This window comes from Mobula birostris, chromosome 31, assembly GCF_030028105.1.
Source record: "Mobula birostris isolate sMobBir1 chromosome 31, sMobBir1.hap1, whole genome shotgun sequence".
Classification (NCBI taxonomy): Eukaryota; Metazoa; Chordata; class Chondrichthyes; order Myliobatiformes; family Myliobatidae; genus Mobula; species Mobula birostris.
In genome coordinates, this window is record NC_092400.1 from 35,521,127 (window position 1) to 35,540,518 (window position 19,392).

The window sequence follows — 19,392 nt, forward strand, 5'->3', positions numbered from 1 at the left end:
ACTTGGGTGTCATTATACACCAGTCATTGAAAGTGGGCATGCAGGTACAGCAGGCGGTGAAAAAGGTGAATCGTATGCTGGCATTCGTAGCAAGAGGATTCAAGTACAGGAGCAGGGAGGTACTACTGCAGTTGTACAAGGCCTTGGTGAGACCACATCTGGAGTATTGTGTGCAGTTTTGGTCCCCTAATCTGAGGAAAGACATCCTTGCCATAGAGGGAGTACAAAGGAGGTTCACCAGATTGATTCCTAGGATGGCAGGACTTTCATATGATGAAAGACTGGATTGACTAGGCTTATACTCGTTGGAATTTAGAAGATTGAGGGGGGATCTGATTGAAACGTATAAAATTCTAAAGGGATTGGACAGGCTAGATGCAGGAAGATTGTTCCCGATGTTGGGGAAGTCCAGAATGAGGGGTCACAGTTTGAGGATAAAGGAGAAGCCTTTTAGGACCGAGATGAGGAAAAACTACTTCACACAGAGAGTGGTGAATCTGTGGAATTCTCTGCCACAGGAAACAGTTGAGGCCAGTTCATTGGCTATATTTAAGAGGGAGTTAGATATGGCCCTTGTGGCTAAAGGGATCAGGGGATATGGAGGGAAGGCTGGTACAGGGTTCTGAGTTGAATGATCAGTCATGATCATACTGAATGGCGGTGTAGGCTCGAAGGGCCGAATGGCCTACTGCACCTATTTTCTATGTTTCTACAGCCATAGTCTCTTCACCGATGAAAGGGACGACACCTACAACTAAATGCAATAAGGCTTGTTACTGGGCAAAAGTGAAATTTGCTGCTACCTCATTTGTTTGCCTTTATTTTTGCCATGTCATTGTCTTATTTTACTATATTTAACGTGCAATAAAATGAGTTACTGGGTAAAGTGACAATTGCATCTATTGAATGTTTGCACAAGCAATACATTAATAAAGCAGCTTGTTAAATGTATAAAACATGTCTGCATCAGTGTTATCTTGTATTTCCATACAATGTTACACTAGGCTGTTACACATCTATTGTCAGATTGTTGTGCTGTTGGAGGTTGCGTTCAAGAAAACAATGAAATGCCGCACTGCCGCCATTTGTTCCGGCACGTCATGACAGCGGTTTTAAAAATAGCCGGTTACCCCGTACACACTACGCCGGATATTATGCATTTTCAGATTTATTCACTCTGGAGAGTGTTTCTGAAAATCTCCGTTTTCGGGGGAGGAAAACGCCGTTTCAGTGTGGACGGAGGGTCAAAATGAAGAGAAAAAGCTTCGGGTACGGATTTATCCGGTCTGGTCTGGACGTAGCCTAAGCCTTGTTCCCCCGAGCTCAATAGTTTGCAAGTTATATTTACACACACATAACACTGTTAACCTTTGTTAATCTTGGTTAAGTTGCTGTATTATAAGTAGATACTAATAAAAATAAAAATGCTGGTGAACGCAGCAGGCCAGGCAGCATCTATAGGAAGAGATACAGTTGACGTTTCAGGCTGAGACCCTTCGTCAGGACTAACTTTCAGTTCATTCGGGCTGTCACGACCAGAATGTGCAACAGTTTCTTTCCCCAAGCCACCAGACTCCTCAATACTCAGAGTCTAGACTGACATCTACATTTATTATATTGTAATTTGTCCTCTACTGTGCCTATTGTCCTGTTTATTAATTATTGTACTGCCTTGCACTTTATGTAGTCCTGTGTAGGTCTGTAGTCCAGTGCAGTTTTTATGTTGTTTTACGTGGTCTAGTGTAGCCTTGTGCTGTCTCATAGTCTAGTGTAGTTTTGTGTTGTTTCATGTAGCACCATGATCCTGGAGGAACGTTGTTTCATTTTTACTGTGTACTGTGCCAGCAGCTTATGGTCGAAATGACAGTAAACTTGACTTGACAGCTCAAAGGGCCTATTCCACACTGTATCTCAAATACTGTCTACAACTATTTGTTCAACAATCCTGTGTGCTTTTATATTGAAAATTAACCCCCCCCCCCCACCCGAAGCAGACCATCAATGATTGGCCAGTGCTATTATGTTTGCTGTTGTGTGCTGGGGCAGCAGGCTGAGGGTGGCAGACACCAACAGAATCAACAAACTCATTCGTAAGGCCAGTGATGTTGTGGGGATGGAACTGGACTCTCTCATGGTGGTGTCTGAAAAGAGGATGCTGTCTAAGTTGCATGCCATCTTGGACAATGTCTCCCATCCACTACATAATGTACTGGGTGGGCACAGGAGTACATTCAGCCAGAGACTCATTCCACCGAGATGCAGCACAGAGCGTCATAGGAAGTCATTCCTGCCTGTGGCCATCAAACTTTACAAATCCTCCCTTGGAGGGTCAGACATCCTGAGCCAATAGGTTGGTCCTGGACTTATTTCATAATTTACATATTACTATTTAACTATTTATGGTTCTATTACTATTTATTATTTATGGAGCAACTGTAATGAAAATCAATTTCCCCCGGGATTAATAAAGTATGACTATTAAGTTATCTTCAGCGCAAAAGCACAGCTTGCAACTGCTGTGGGGGGGGGGGGGGGTGGGATGCTTTCAACACTACCTAGAAAAATGTAAGATATTTGTCACGTTTGTATATGTGTATAGATGCACACGTGTTCATATACATGACCTCTCTGTGTATATATGTATGACCTCTATCTATAGGTTATATGGAGATGTTAGATGGATGTATCTGTATCTCTCGCTCTCAATCAGAACAGGCAGGTCCTTGGATCATATGGGCAAGAGTAGCTCCACTTTGCTGAATGTGGAAAACTGGATCCATTAGCCCTATCTGCATGGCAGATGCCTGAGGCAGACGAGAATATGCTCATCCCTATGTAAAAGGGATGTTACTTGTACTTGGCCTGTAGCTGAGTAGAGGCTGTCATGAAGAAACTAAATATGGATACTGTCTTGTATTGCCTGATTTTATATAATTGTCTGCTTTTTAGCTTCATCAGCATGTTACCAATCAACAGTGATTTGTATTCTGATTAGCTGATCTGCATTTATGGTCTGTCAGAACTTTTATGATACCCAAAACCTCAAACAGATTCTGAATTAAAAATCATGGGGAACTTTTTAATGGAGAAACCAGTTTAAAATAGACATGCTATGCCTGATGTTCACAGGCTAGTCATAAATTACTTCAGCATATCATACAGTAAACTTCTCTAACTTTCTATTCAAAATAGTAAATATTACACAAATCTTATTTCCTGAAATAAGCTAGACCATGCAGTTGTCAAATTAGCTGCATTAAAGTCCAATAAAAAGATTTTTACATTAAATAGACTATTATACAAGGTAAATTTTTAAAAAAGAAAGATGCTGCCTTATTACAGCAATGGTAAGACTAGAGCTAATCCAATATCCCTCCTGAAATATTTGTGATTTAGTGGTTGTGAACATTTGGAAAATTCCACATTATTTACTTAACTTTGTTAAAATTAAAAAAAAACATTTATAATCTGCTGTTCATACTTAGCCAAAATCTAATGCCAGAATAGGAATCAGTGTTAGAACTTGCTGCATCCTTTTATCAATGAATTTTCTTTTAGATTAGACACAGCTTAAAGGAATGTAGGAACAGAATTTAAAACAGTGCCTTTTCATTTTTGTGCATTGATTGTACAATACAAAATGTTTACTAATTCGGACTGAATTCAGTGATTGTCTCAAATGCTAATGAAAAGAACAAGATGGAAATAATTCTGTTGAACCTTCAACATCATGACTGATTCTGCACTGTTTTCTCAGCTTTGAGATGTTCTCTTCTAGACTTCAAGGAATATCTGGAAGTTTTTTTTACCATATTTGGCAATGTACACAATATACAGAAATTTTCCAATCTTGGATACATACCATATGTGTTAAATATTAATTATTAGTGTATATATAAAGTTGGCTCATAGACACCCAGAATCCTGTTGGCAGTAGATTAAAATCCATGGCCCTTCCGAGGAAGTAAGTTGAACAGTGAAGAGAGCTTGGTATTCAGTGTTGCCCTGAACCAGTTCATGGTTTTAAAAATCAAAGATCAATTGCAAAGAATGGTGTATAAGCACCTGTGTCCTTTTTACAGAGTTAGGAGAGTTCAAATCCAGTGTTCATACTGATTGCATAGCGGAGTTTCTCTCTCAAGATGCTCTTCTTGCTGTAGTTGGGAAGCTTCAGGAGGTTGAAGCAGGTCGATGAAGTTGGCAGCCGACCACCTGGCTCCTTTTTGCGGATGGTAAAGAAACCCCGCAGCACGCTCCCCAGTGTGTCTCCCGTGTCCTGAAATGTTTGCACATGTCTTACAATCTTGAGCATAGTTCATAGAAAGGATGCTTTCAAGAACTGTACCAATCTGTAAATGCATTCCCCCTAACTCTTGCTACTGTGTATGTTCCAAATTTATTCCTCGCTTTCGCTGAATTGACTGATCAAGGTTAGAGTGACAGGAGAGGATTTAAACAGGGAAGAGTATCATCCTTCTTGGCTTCCATTACTATCTAAACTTGTGTAGTTGAGTAAACCTGTTGATATTTAACACAGAACAGTACAGCACAGTACAGGCCCTTCGGCCCACAATGCTGTGCCCACCCTCAAACCCTGCCTCCCATATAAGCCCCCACCTTAAATTCCTCCATATACCTATCTAGTAGTCTCTTAAACTTCACTAGTGTATCTGCCTCCACCACTGACTCAGGCAGTGCATTCCACGCACCAACCACTCTCTGAGTAAAAAACCTTCCTCTAATATCCCCCTTGAACTTCCCACCCCTTACCTTAAAGCTATGTCCTCTTGTATTGAGCAGTGGTGCCCTGGGGAAGAGGCACTGGCTATCCATTCTATCTATTCCTCTTATTATCTTGTACACCTCTATCATGTCTCCTATCATCCTCCTCCTCTCCAAAGAGTAAAGCCCTAGCTCCCTTAATCTCTGATCATAATGCACACTCTCTAAACCAGGCAGCATCCTGGTAAATCTCCTCTGTACCCTTTCCAATGCTTCCACATCCTTCCTATAGTGAGGTGACCTGAACTGGACACAGTACTCCAAGTATGGCCTAACCAGAGTTTTATCGAGCTGCATCATTACATCGCGACTCTTAAACTCTATCCCTCGATTTATGAAAGCTAACACCCCATAAGCTTTCTTAACTACCCTATCCACCTGTGAGGCAACTTTCAGGGATCTGTGGACATGTACCCCCAGATCCCTCTGCTCCTCCACACTACCAAGTATCCTGCCATTTACTTTGTACTTTGCCTTGGAGTTTGTCCTTCCAAAGTGTACCACCTCACACTTCTCCAGGTTGAACTCCATCTGCCACTTCTCAGCCCACTTCTGCATCCTATCAACGTCTCTCTGCAATCTTTGACAATCCTCTACACTATCTACAACACCACCAACCTTTGTGTCGTCTGCAAACTTGCCAACCCACCCTTCTACCCCCACATCCAGGTCGTTAACAAAAATCACGAAGAGTAGAGGTCCCAGAACAGATCCTTTTGGGACACCACTAGTCACAATCCTCCAATCTGAATGTACTCCCTCCACCACGAACCTCTGCCTTCTACAGGCAAGGCAATTTAGAATCCATCTGGCCAAACTTCCCTGGATCCCATGCCTTCTGACTTTCTGAATAAGCCTACCTTCTTAAGCTCCTTTCTTGCTTCCCTATATTCCTCAATAGACCCATCCGATCCTTGCTTCCTAAACCTCATGTGTGCTGCCTTCTTCCACCTGAATAGATTTTCCACCTCACTTGTCACCCATGGTTCCTTCACCCTACCATTCTTTATCTTCCTCACCAGGATAAATTTATCCCTAACATCCTGCAAGAGACCACATGTCCATAGTACATTTCCCTGCAAAAACATCCCAATTCACACCCGCAAGTTCTAGCCTTATAGCCTCATAATTTGCCCTTCCCCAATTAAAAATTTTCCTGTCCTCTCTGATTCTATCCTTTTCCATGATAATGCTAAAGGCCAGGGAGCGGTGGTCACTGTCCCCCAGATGCTCACCCACTGAGAGATCTGTGACCTGACCCGGTTCATTACCTAGTACTAGATCTAGTATGGCATTCTCCCTAGTCGGCCTGTCCACATACTGTGACAGGAATCCGTCCTGGACACACTTAACAAACTCTGCCCCATCTAAACCCTTGGAACTAATCAGGTGCCAATCAATATTAGGGAAGTTAAAGTTACCCATGATAACAACCCTGTTATTTTTGCACCTTTCCAAAATCTGCCTCCCAATCTGCTCTTCTGTATCTCTGCTGCTACCAGGGGGCCTATAGAATACCCCCAAAAGAGTAACTGCTCCCTTCCTGTTCCTGACTTCCACCCATATTGACTCAAAAGAGGATCCTGCTACATTATCTATAGCTGTAATAGTATCCCTGACCAGTAATGCCACCCCTCCTCCCCTTTTTCCGCCTTCTCTATCCCTTTTAAAGTACTGAAATCCAGGAATATTGAGAATCCATTCCTGCCCTGGTGCCAGCCAAGTCTCTGTAATGGCCACTACATCATAATTCCATGTATGTATCCAAGCTCTAAGTTCATCACCTTTGTTCCTGACGCTTCTTGCATTGAGGTACGCACATTTCAGCCCTTCTACCTTACTGTCTTTACACTGTTTATTCTGTTTCTCTTTCCTCAAAGCCTCTCTGTATGTTAGATCTGGCTTTACTCCATGCACTTCTTTCACTGCTCTATTGCTCTGCGTCCCATCCTCCTTGCAAATCAGTTTAAACCCTCCCGAACCATGCTAGCAAACCTACCTGCAAGGATATTGCTCCCCCTCGAGTTCAGGTGCAACCCATCCAATCTGTACAGGTCCCATCTTCCCCAGAAGAGATCTCAATGATCCAAAAATCTAAAACCCTGCTCCCTGCACCAACTCCTCAGCCACGCATTCAACTGCCATCTCCTCCAATTCTTACCATCACTGTCATGTAGCACTGGGAGCAATCCTGAGAACGCCACCCTTGAGGTCCTGTTCTCCAGCCTTCTGCCTAGTTCCCGAAACTCACACTTCAGGACCTCATCCCTCTTCCTGCCTATGTTGTTGGTACCAACATGTATCACGACTTCTGGTTGCTTTCCCTCTCGTACCAGGATGTCGTGCACCCGGTCAGAGACATCCCGGACACCCGGGAGACAACAAACCATGCGGGTGTCCTTCTCACATCCACAAAATCTCCTGTCTGCTCTCCTGACTAAAGAGTCTCCAATGACGACAGCTCTCCTCTTCTCCGTCCCACCCTTCTGCACCTCCGGGTCAAACTCAGTGCCGTTGGCCCTGCCACCGTGGCTCACACCTGGTTGGTCGTCCCCGCCAACAGTACCCAGGACGGTAAACTTATTATTCAAGGGAATGGCTACAGGGGTGCTCTGCACTACCTGTCTGCTCACCTTTGCTTTCCCCCCTCTGACCGTCACCCAACGTCTTGCTTCCGACAGCCTAGGTATGACTACGGCCCTGTAGCTCTCATCTATGACTGCCTCATTCTCCCTTATGAGTCGAAGGTCATCCAGGTGCTGCTCCAGATTCCGTACACGGTCTTCCAGATTGCCCAGCCATATGCACTTTCGGTAGATGTGACTCTGCGGGAGAGGGACTTTCCCCCAAGACTGTCTGAACTCTTCATGCAAGATCATTCATCTAAGGCACTGAAAAGCCTAAAGCTACTTAGGAAATTAGACACTAGAACTGGCCAGCATTATCAATAAACATTGCGAGAATGGAACTTCAACTTGCCTGATCATCTGAAACTTCAACACAACGAATGGAGAAGGGAGGTTTAAGGTAAGCAAAGCCCAGAAGTGGTGGCCGAGAGCAGCTCGTGACAAACTAGAAAAGGAACCAATAGTTAATTTGTTGTAATCCTTGAAAAGAAAAGATCTAACTGTCAGAGCACTCACTGGGAAGGCAGCGGCAGAATTTAATCTCTAATTTTCTAATCACGGTAGCCAGTTTCCCTATGTCCCAGATAGACTACTTCCATCTGATTTTCATCCATCTCAAAATTCTCCCACTTCTATTTTTGAGGCAAGGATGTGGACAGTAGCAGATATTATAACAGGGAAATGACAGTGCTGTTCTGTAACATTGGATATGATGTTAGTTTAGGCATAATTTGATGGCTGACTTCCTATTGTGTCCTCCTTCAAATCTCCAAATTGTTTAATTATATAGTTACATATAAATAGGAATTTCATCTAATTATTTATTCCCAAAAGCTCTCATCCCTTGAAACAAACTGTTCCTCACCCTAGTAACAAAGGCTTTTTAAAACAAAAACTGTTTACAACCTGGTCCAAAATCAAATACCCCCCACTGCCTGTAAGGAGCTTGAATATTCCCTCTGTGGGTTTCCTCCAGGTGCTTCAGTTTCCTCCCAAAGATGTACCAGTTGGTAGACTAATTGGTCATTGTAAGTTGTCCCCTGATTAGTCAAGGATTAAATCTGGGGATTGCTAGGTGGTGTGGTTTGAAGGGTCTATTCTGCCTCAGAATAAATAAAAATTGCTATTTTGCTGTATGCAGCTCCACCAATCTGTAAATTTACTAACCCATATGTATATAAAAATCACAAATAACATTGATCTGTGGCATTAAAAAGGCTACTCCTATGACTTTGCCATGACCGTAACCTTTTCTTGATCATCCGATACCCAGAAGCTACAGTAGATATCAAAAAAATCAGTATAGCAACTTTTTTCAAAAATCCTAATCTGCGCTGTCAACTCCCTCTATAATCTAATTCCTCTGAACTTCTGTAACCTCCTTCAGACCATTACTGCAGCCTCCATGTTCCTGAAAACCTGACCTGAGCATTCCCCATTTTAAACATCACTCCACCGATGGAAGTCATTCATGCCTTCTAGAAACATAGAAAACTTACAGCACAACATAGGCCCTTTGGCCCACAAAATTGTGCCGAACATGTCCCTACCTTATAAATTACTAGGCTTACCCATAGCCCTCAATTTTTCCAAGCTCCATGTACTTATCCAAAAGTCTTTAAAACACACTATCGTATCTGCCTCCACTACCGTTGCCGGCAGCCCATTCCACGCACTCGCCACTCTCTGAGTAAAAAACCTACCCCTGATACCTCTGTACCTACTCCCCAGCACCTTAAACCTGTGTCCTCTTGTGGCAACCATTTCAGCCCTGGGAAAAACCCTCTGACTATTCACACGAGCAATGTCTCTCATCATCTTATACACCTCGATCAGGCCACCTCTCATCCTCCGTTGCTCCAAGGAGAAAAGGCCGAGTTCACTCAACCTGTTTTCATAAGGCATGCTCCCTAATCCAGGCAACATCCTTGTAAATCTCCTCTGCACCCTTTCTATAGCTTCCACATCCTTCCTGTAGTGAGGCAACCAGAACTGAGCATAGTACTCCAAGTGAGGTCTGACCAGGGTCCTATATAGCTGCAACATTATTTCTCAGCTTCTAAATTCAATTCCACGATTAATGAAGGCCAATACACCGTATGCCTTCTTAACCACAGAGTCAACCTGCGCAGCTGCTTTGAGTGTCCTATGGACTTGGACCCCAAGATCCCTCTGATCCTCCACACTGCCAAGAGTCTTACCATTAATACCATATTCTGCTATCATATTTGACCTACCAAAATGAACCACTTCATACTTATCTGGGTTGAACTCCATCTGCCACTTCTCAGCCTAGTTTTGCATCCTATCAATAACTCGCTGTAACCTCTGACAGCCCTCCACACTGTCCACAACACCCCCAACCTTTGTGTCATCAGCAAACTTACTAATCCATCCCTCCATTTCCTCATCCAGGTCATTTATAAAAATCACGAAGAGTAAGGGTCCCAGAACAGATCCCTGAGGCACACCACTGATCTCCATGCAGAATATGACCTGTCTACAACCACTCTTTGCCTTCTGTGGGCAAGCCAATTCTGGATCCACAAAGTACTGTCCCCTTAGATCCCATGCCTCCTTACTTTCTCAATAAGCCTTGCATGGAGTACCTTATCAAATGCCTTGCTGAAATCCATATACACTACATCTACTGCTCTACCTTCATCAAAAAAATTCAATCAAGCTCGTAAGGCATAACCTGCCCTTGACAAAGCCATGCTGACTATTCCTAATCATATTATACCTCTCCAAATGTTCATAAATCCTGCCTCTCAGGATCTTCTCCATCAACTTACCAACCACTGAAGTAAGACTCACTGGCCTATAATTTCCTGGGCTATCCCTACTCCCTTTCTTGAATAAAGGAACAACATCCGCAACCCTCCAATCCTCTGGAACCTCTCCCGTCCCCATTGATGATTCAAAGATCATCGCCAGAGGCTCAGCAATCTTCTCCCTCGCCTCCCACAGTAGTCTGGGGTACATCTCATCTGGTCCCGGTGACTTACCCAACTTAATGCTTTCCAAAAGCTCCAGCACATCCTCTTCCTTAATATCTACATGCTCAAGCTTTTCAGTCTGCTGCAAGTCATCACTACAATTACCAAGATCCTTTTTCGTAGTTAATACTGAAGTAAAGTATTCATTAAGTACCTCTGTTATTTCTTCCGGTTCTATACACACTTCCCCACTGTCACACTTGATAGGTCCTATTCTTTCATATCTTATCCTCCTGCTCTTCACATACCTGTAGAATGCCTTGGGGTTTTCCTTAATCCTGCCCGCCAAGGCCTTCTCATGGCTTTTAAGCTCCTTCCTGTTAGCCTTATAATCTTCTAGATCTCTAACATTACCTAGCTCTCTGAATATTTCGTAAACTTTTCTTCTTGACTAGATTTATTACAGCCTTTGTACACCACGGTTCCTGTACCCTACTATAACTTCCCTGTCTCATTGAAACGTACCTATGCAGAACTCCACACAAATATCCCCTGAACATTTGCCACATTTCTTCTGTACATTTCCCTGAGAACATCTGTTCCCAGTTTAAGCTTTCAATTTCCTGCCTGATAGCCTCATAATTCCCCTTACTCCAATTAAACACTTTTCTAACTTGTCTGTTCCTATCTTTCTCCAATGCTATTGTAAAGGAGATAGAATTATGATCACTATCTCCAAAATGCTCTCCCACTGAGAGATCTGACACCTGACCAGGTTCATTTCCCAATACCAAACCAAGTACAGTCTCTCCTCTTGTCAGTTTATCTACATATTGTGTCAAGAAACCTTCCTGAACACACTTAACAAACTCCACCCCATCTAAGCCCCTTGCTCTGGGGAGATGCCAATCGATATTTGGGAAATTGAAATCTCCCATTCTGTTAAAATCTCCAACTCTGTTACTATTACACCTTTCTAGGATCTGCTCCTCGATATTCCTGTTACTATTGGGCAGCCTATATATAAAAAAAACACCCAGTAAAGTTATTGACTCCTTCCCGTTCCTAACCTCCACCCACAGAGACTCCGTAGACAATCCCTCCATGATGTCCTCCTTTTCTATAGCCGTGACACTATCTCTGACCAATAGCGCCACGCCTCCACCTCTTTTGCCTCCCTCCCTGTCCTTTCTGAAACATCTACCACCCGGCACTTGAAGTATCCATTTCTGTCCCTGAGCTATCCAAGTCTCTGTAGGCCACCACATCATAGCTCCAAGTACTGATCCACGTTCTAAGCTTTGTTCACAATACTCCTTGCGTTAAAATAGACACATCTCAAACTGTCCGTCTGAGCGTGTCCCTTCTCTATCACCTGCCTATCCTCCCTCACACACTGTCTCCAAGCTTTCCCTCTTTGTGAGCCAACCGTCTCTTCCCCAGTCTCTTCAGTTCGGTTCCCACCCCCCAACAATTCTAATTTAAACTCTCCGCAGTAGCCTTAGCAAACCCCTCCGCCAGGATACTGGTCCCCCTGGGATTCATTTGCAACCCGTCCTTTTTGTACAGGCCACACCTGTCCCAAAAAGAGGTCCCAATGATCCAGAAATCTGAATCCCTGCCCCCGCTCCAATCCCTCAGCCACGCACTTATCCTCCACCTCATTCTATTCGTATACTCACTGTCGCGTGGCACAGGCAGTAATCCCGAGATTACTACCTTTGCGGTCCTGCTTCTCAACTTCCTTCCTAACTCCCCGTAGTCTGCTTTCAGGACCTCTTCCCTTTTCCTACCTATGTCGTTCATACCAATATGTACGACCTCTGGCTGTTCTCCCTCCCACTGAAGGATATCTTGGACGCGATCTGAAACATCCCAGACCCTGGCACCTGGGAGGCAAACTACCATCTGAGTTTCTTTCCTGCATCCACAGAATCGCCTGTCTGACCTCCAAATTATAGAGTCCCCTATTACTACTGCCTTCCTCTTCCTTTCCCTACCCTTCTGAGCCACAGGGCCAGACTCTGTGCCAGAGGCACAGGCACTGTTGCTTCCCCCAGGTAGGCTGTCTCTCCCCGCCCCCCCCCCCCAACAGTACGCAAACAGGGGTACTTATTGTCAAGGGGTACAGCCACAGGGGTACTCTCTTGTACCTCATTCTCCCCCTTCCCTCTCCTGATTGTTACCCACTTGTCTGTCTCCCGTGGCCCCGGTGTGACCACCTGCCTATAACTCCTTTCGATCACCTCCTCGCTCTCTCTGACCAGACGAAGGTCATCAAGCTACATCTCCAGTTTCCTAACGCGGTCCTTTAGGAGCTGCAGCTCAACACACCGGGTGCAGGTATGGCTGTCCGGGAAGCTGGGAGACTCCAGGACCTGACACCGAGCAAAGAAAACCGGCCTCACCCATCCTACTTCCTTTCTGCAATTAACACAGGTAAACCTACCTTGCCTCGTTACCGCCTAAGCTCATTGATCTAAAGCCCTAACACTCTGTTACCTCTCACTCTGCTGCCCGCTGGATATGGCGGTTGTCTTTTTAAACTTTTCCTGCTCTACTGGCCAACATCATGCGCCTGCGCAGCCTTGCCTCTCTTTTACCCCGAGTAGTTAAACTGCCTTCGCTCCGGAAATCCTTAGCTGTTCCACTCGCAGCCTTATTGCTCCGTTCCACCTGCTGCTTTCTTCTGCCATGCTCTCAATTACCTTCCCTAACAATCTATGACTGAAATTTGGTCATAGATTATCATCTGTGTGCTTCAGATCTCAATTTTTGGTACCTTTTTAAAAATGCAAGTTTTTTAAGTAACTTGTTATGTGCTGTGGCATATGCTGTGGGTGATTATGGTCTTTCTATGACCATAATTGTTTTTGGCAAATGTTTCTACAGAACTGGTTTGCTATTACCTTCTACTGGGTAGTGTCTTTACAAGATGGGTGACCCCGGCCATTATCAATACTCTACAGAGATTTTCTGTATGTCACATAACCAGGACTTGTGATATGCACCAGCTGCTCATATAACCATCCACCACCTGCTCCCACAGCTTCACATGATGCTGATTTGGGGGGTGGGGGGGGGGGAAGAATGCCACAACTTGTCCAAGGGTGACCTGTAGGCTAGTGGAGGGAAGGAGCAGCCTTCCACCAAACAGTCAAGTAGTACTAAGTCCAAAATAGTACTAAGTCCAAAATAAAATGAGTCAGACAAAATCAGTGATAATACACTGCTAAATGTTAGCTGTAAATGCAGTGAGAGGGAAGATGTATAAATGGGCTTTTCAATATCAAACCCATAGTACATTATTTTCTTTGCCAATTGCCTTAATGTTAGGGTGAAACCTTTCACCTATTTACTTTAAACATTATCCCATTACTTTCAGTACAAGTGCGTCTTCACCAGATGGAAATCAGTGGGTTAGCATCAAGATGACCTGAAACTAAACCTGTCCAAAGAACAGGTGGTCTTTAAAACTAGTAAACATGCACTAACCTTGAGAAACATGGCTCGTTCTTCTGCTGTGAAGTCATGAGCTAAGATGTCCCAGAGCCAGGCAATGACACGATGACTGCCATGGAAGCCACCATAATACACTGTGTGCCTTCTGTACAATAGAAAAGTGATCACTGTTCATGGAACAGGGACAATCCACTATCATGTGTCACAAAATAATAGCACATGATAAACTTCAGCTACATTAGTGTGTCTCCCACAGTTTTGATCATAAGAACTCCCTGACAATAAATTGCTTTAAGTATCCATTAGATACAGATGGGGACTGGCATGATTAGACCTGTAGGTGCACTACTTAAATAAGAAATTCATTACACTATACTTTACAGATGTCTATAGGCAGCAAAAAGCAAATGAGGAATTAGACAGACTCTGAAACGAAAGCTACCTGAGAGATGTAGTAAATACAGTAATACTTATACACAAGAGATCTGAGTTGCTGGAATCTGCAGCCAAAAGGAACTGCTGTAGAAACCCAGTGGGTCAAGTAGCATCTACAGAGGGAAATGGACAGTGGATGTTTTAGACTGAGACCCTTCATCTGGTCCCTGGAGTAATACACACATTGCTGCTATTTCTGCATCATAATCCAGTGCATTCATTTACACGATTCTGACCCTGGAGTTATGTGTAGCCTCTACTTGGTGCTGGTCTTCCTTGACAGAGTTGAGGTCAATCAGAGATCAAGCCCACATTCCCATAACAGCAATGGAAGTCAAAGCATTGAAGAATGATACTTTGGTCCATTTAGTTCCATCAACACTAACATCCCTTTCTTGCAATGACATTAAAAAAGACTCAGCTGTTTGCAGAATATCCTCAGTGACTTACTTGAGGTCCTCCAAGTCAATCTCTGCATTGTCTCCAGCAATTAAACGCTGCACTTCCGGAGTTGAAAACATATGGAGCCACTCTGGATTAATGATGGACCGGAATCCTCGGATGAAAGCAACCATCTGATCTTTAATTTGAGTGTGCATTCGAAAGTGAGCCATGAGGTGTATGTAACTGATTCTGTTGATGAATGGCAAGAATTATCATCCATTCTGAGTAATAAACAACGACCGTGCATTTTCTGTACTGCAAACTAGAAGGTTAGGAGAAATTAAGTAGGATTGGCAGCAGAGGCAAATAGAAAAAACTATAACTGATGGAAATGAAAAATAAAATTAACAATATTTGAAAAACCATGGATGTCAGCAATTAAGAAAAATGCACAGTATTTTGTGTGTAACAGTTCAGGTGCTTTATATATCGCCTATATTTTTTATTCTGCCATTGGATCATGGATGATGTTGATTTGGTATCAGAATCAGATCCTAGACTTTCATGCTATCCAAAGTCAAATCAGGCTCATTTTCAACTATGATTTACCATTTTGCATCAGATAACTTTATGATGAATATTGACAAGAGGACATAATCTCCCAACTTGATCCTACTTGCTGAAGAACAGCATGAGTTGGTCAGGTTCCTTATTTCCTAAATATAGTCTAGTTACCTTTTGTTAGAGAAAACTATGAGACAGGAGACACTTATTAACCAGAGTAGGAGAGGTGATCAGATCTTAATTTTTTAAAGAGTGTCCAGATTAGTCCTGAGGCTAAATTCAATACAATTTAAAACCATTCTCCAGATAAATAAATAAATTAAAGTCTAATCACTCAGTGATTTATTTATTGAGATATAGGGCAGAGCTGACCCTTCCAGCCATGATGTGCCAGACTCCCCTGGCTCGATCCTAGCTCAACCATGGAACAATTTACAATGACTACCAACCAATACTTATTTAGACTGGGAGGAAACTGGAGCAACCAGCAGAAACCCATGTGGTCATGGGGCGAATGTACAAACCTCTTGCTGGCAGCAGCAGGAATTGAACCCATGTTGCTGGTACTGTAAAACCATTGTGTTACTCCTTCACATTTAGCTAAATATTCTAAGTGACTGGATTGAGATTCTCTTCTGGAAATAGGTATCACAGCAAGAAGAATTGTCCCTCTGTCATTTCATAATACTTCTGGGATGACAGAGGGACAATACTGCAATACATAAATTACTTCAAGACCACTTCCCTTTGCTGATAAACAATATAGTTCTTAGAGGAAAAATTGCTTTTGAGATGAAAAATGAAGGACAGTACTTCTGACTGCAACCTCAGCACCATCTAGTCCAAGGATCCCTGACCTCAGGGCCCACAGACCCCTTGCTTAATGGTATTGGTCATGACATAAATAAGGTTGAGAAGCCCTGATCTAAAACACCAAAGATGCATCCTGTGGAGAATGGTGTGCTTCTTAATCCTGCGAGAATGGAAAATATAAAATTGATAACAGGGGAGTTATTTGTAAATGGAAGTGACATCTTAATTTAAAACACTACACTATTAATATATAAACAGCTGAATGAAGACTCACTTATTTTCATTGGTTACCCCAATCGTTTTCCCTCCTGGTACCAACTCATGGCAAACAAGCTGTTGAGTTGAAAAGCAAGTTGTTAACATTCCACACTCATTAATTTTATTAAACCAAAGACAAAAGATAGTTAAGGAAATATTCATTTGAATTTGTTAATGATGCGGGACTAAGATTACAGCTCTGTAGTACCAACAAATATGAAAGCTCACAGACTCTGACATACATATACTAAAAGGAGCCATCTAACAGCACAGTACTAGAGTGTCACTTAAGAACTTTGGGCTCAAGTCTCAGGAATTGCTCTTGAAACCACAACCTTTCGACTGAGGGGAAATAGTATCACAAACTGAGCCACACTTACACACCCATGGAAAAAAAGCATTCCAACAGAAAAATTCACTCAACATAAATCATTTAGTTTAAACAACATGTTCCAAATCTATGTGAGCAGATGCCACACCCAAGCATTATGGATAACCCAATATCACAGATTAAAACAAACCTGATAAAACCAGATATTAAATCCAGGGACGAGATTTTTCAAGGGAGTCTGATTTAAACTACCCCTAGCATTTACACCATATTACTTAGAACTCAGGACGCATGACTGCTGTTGACTACATGGGAGTTTGGCTCTTGAAAAAGGGATCCATTTATCTTGTGGCAGATCCGTAAGAACACACACATCAAATATTCCAGGAGTTACAAGCCTGTGCTCAGGTTACACAGTTAGCTGCAGATATTACCTGACCCATAACATCCTCATCATAGGATAATGTCAAACCAAGGTCAGCAATGTCACCATCGTAACGCTGTAAAGCAAAAATGAAATACAATCACTAGAATCAAATAATCCATTCTTTTAAAGTTTATATCCCACACAAGATGCCCCTAAAGCATATGTAATAACATCATTTTTAATTTTGTGTAGTTGACTATACTATAAATCTTTGGGCAGTTTTAACTGGCAATGTAAGCGTGGAAGAAGAGATCAGCTGTTGGTTAAATTATAACCAACAGCAGTTTAATGAGGTGAAATGCCCCAACAACCTTAACTTATTCTAATGGATGCTGCGTAGTAAAATATACAGTCTTCTGCATCAGGCTTGTAACTACTGAGCAAAAATGAGTGAAAAAAAGCACAGGAGGAAGGAGCACTATAGTATCAAAGGCACAAGCAATTCAGTTAATTTTAGCTTAGGTTTGACGTTTTGTATTCTCTCAATACTAAATACATTGACTGATTTGCTAAGGTGTGACAATCCACAAAATGATTCACAATCATCATCTTTATGTGCCATGTCGTATGACATGGGTGATCATAGTCCAGCCATGATTGTTCTTGGCAAATTTTTCTACAGAAGTGATTTGTTCTTGATTTCTTCTGGGCAGCACCTTTACAAGATGGGTGACCCCAGCCATTATCAATTCACTTCAGAGATTTCTGGCATCAGTGGTTGCATAACCAGGACTTGTGATATGCACCACTTGCTCCCATGGCTCATGTGACCCTGATTTTGGGAGGGGGGGACTAAGCAGGTGCTACACCTTGCCCAGGCTAGCAAAGGGAAGGAGAACCTTACATCTCCTTTAATAGAGACATACAGCATCTCCACCCCACCACCAAAAAAAAATTACAGTCGTAATATTAGATCAAGCTGAGCTGACTCTCCTTATATTTCAAGTCAAATTATTATGTTACGAATGATTCAAAGCACAGTAAATTGAATGTGCAATAGGGGAATGTAGTGTCATTAACACAGTAACGCTTTCAACTGCTGATGCCATACATTCTGGAACTGGCTCTTCAAAGCTATTCAAAGCCTACCTCTGCTCTCTGTCCTTCTCGCTACTGCCATCAGGCAGGAGGTACAGACGCCTTAGATCCCACACCACCATGTTCAGGAACAGTCATTACACTACAACCAACAGGCTTCTCAACTGTTGTGGGTAACTTTAATTGCTACTACTCTGACTGATTGATTCCACAACCTATGGACTAACGTCTACGTCTCATGGTCTCAGAATTATGTATGTATTTATTTAATTTATTTATTTGCAGTCTGTCTTCTTTTGCACACAAGTTGTTTGTCAGTCTTTGTGTGTAGTTTTTCATTGATTCTATTCTATTTCTTTGTTCCATGTGAATACCTGCAAGAAAATGAATCTCAAGGTGACGTATACATATTTTGATAATAAATTTACTTTGAACTCTTCCTCTGGGGCAGGTTTTACCAACTTTTTCTTATGCTATGGACCAATACCATTAACCAAGGGGTCGGTGAACCCCAGGTTGGGAACCCTCTTCTGAAGGGCTCTGTGATGAGTTTGGAAGTTCAATGAGGAGTCTTGGTACATTTAACACATTAAAAGGTCCTATACAAGAACAAGACATGGTTATTCAGTACACGATGAGTAACTTTTAAATGGTACCTTTGAGCAGTGCTGGACAAAGAAATAACCACTTGACTGAGTCCAATTACAAAGCATGCAAAGTCAAAGGAGGCAATTTAAAAATTTTCTTTTTGCTTTACTTTTGAGTAAGAACATTCCAGCTATTACAATCATTTCTCATTATTACCTTTATGGAGGTGAGATTTTTGTAGAACTCAGAGTCCAGGGATGGAAGTTCATCAATGGAACTGTACAACATACTGTGATGATGTCCGAGAACCTGACTGAGGAAGAAGGAAGCAAAGGGAACATCCACTACTATTCCCTGTGGAAAGGAAACAGAGAATGCTTATTGTTGTGCTCACAATTTTCACTCTTGTTTTTAAACTATCGCAATTCACGCTTGCCTTCGGCTTTAAGATTAACTTTATTTGTCACATGTACATCAAAATATAGAGTGAAATGCATTGTTTGCATCAAATCAAATCAGCAAGCATTTGCTGAGCAAGTGTTGCCATGCTTCTGGCACCAACATAGTATGCCCACAACTCACTAACCCTAACCCATAAATCTTGGGAACGTGGAGGGGTGGGGGGGGGGGGGGGGGAGAACTGGAGCATACGGAGGAAACCCACATGGTCAGCGGAGAACATACTAACTTCTCACAGACAACGAGAGGAATTGAACCCCGATTGGTGACGCTAGCATTGTACTA

At 42.6% G+C, this 19,392-nt stretch overlaps 1 protein-coding gene across 3 annotated transcripts in view; it reads right to left on the bottom strand.

Moving 5' to 3' along the window:
• Window positions 1-3,041: 3,041 nt before the first annotated feature.
• Window positions 3,042-19,392, bottom strand: part of ube3b (ubiquitin protein ligase E3B) — a 77,069-nt gene continuing 60,718 nt past the window's right edge. For 2 of the 3 annotated variants that reach the window (XM_072248043.1, XM_072248045.1), the window contains 7 exons: window positions 18,865-19,002; window positions 17,030-17,095; window positions 16,281-16,339; window positions 14,696-14,878; window positions 13,844-13,955; window positions 7,762-7,854; window positions 3,042-4,276 (listed from right to left, as the gene is read on the bottom strand). In XM_072248043.1, the coding sequence (XP_072104144.1) occupies window positions 4,085-4,276; window positions 7,762-7,854; window positions 13,844-13,955; window positions 14,696-14,878; window positions 16,281-16,339; window positions 17,030-17,095; window positions 18,865-19,002 (843 nt within the window). In that variant the 3' untranslated portion in view covers window positions 3,042-4,084. The remainder of the gene's footprint in view (window positions 4,277-7,761; window positions 7,855-13,843; window positions 13,956-14,695; window positions 14,879-16,280; window positions 16,340-17,029; window positions 17,096-18,864; window positions 19,003-19,392) is intronic. The other variant, XM_072248044.1, reaches the window with a different exon arrangement.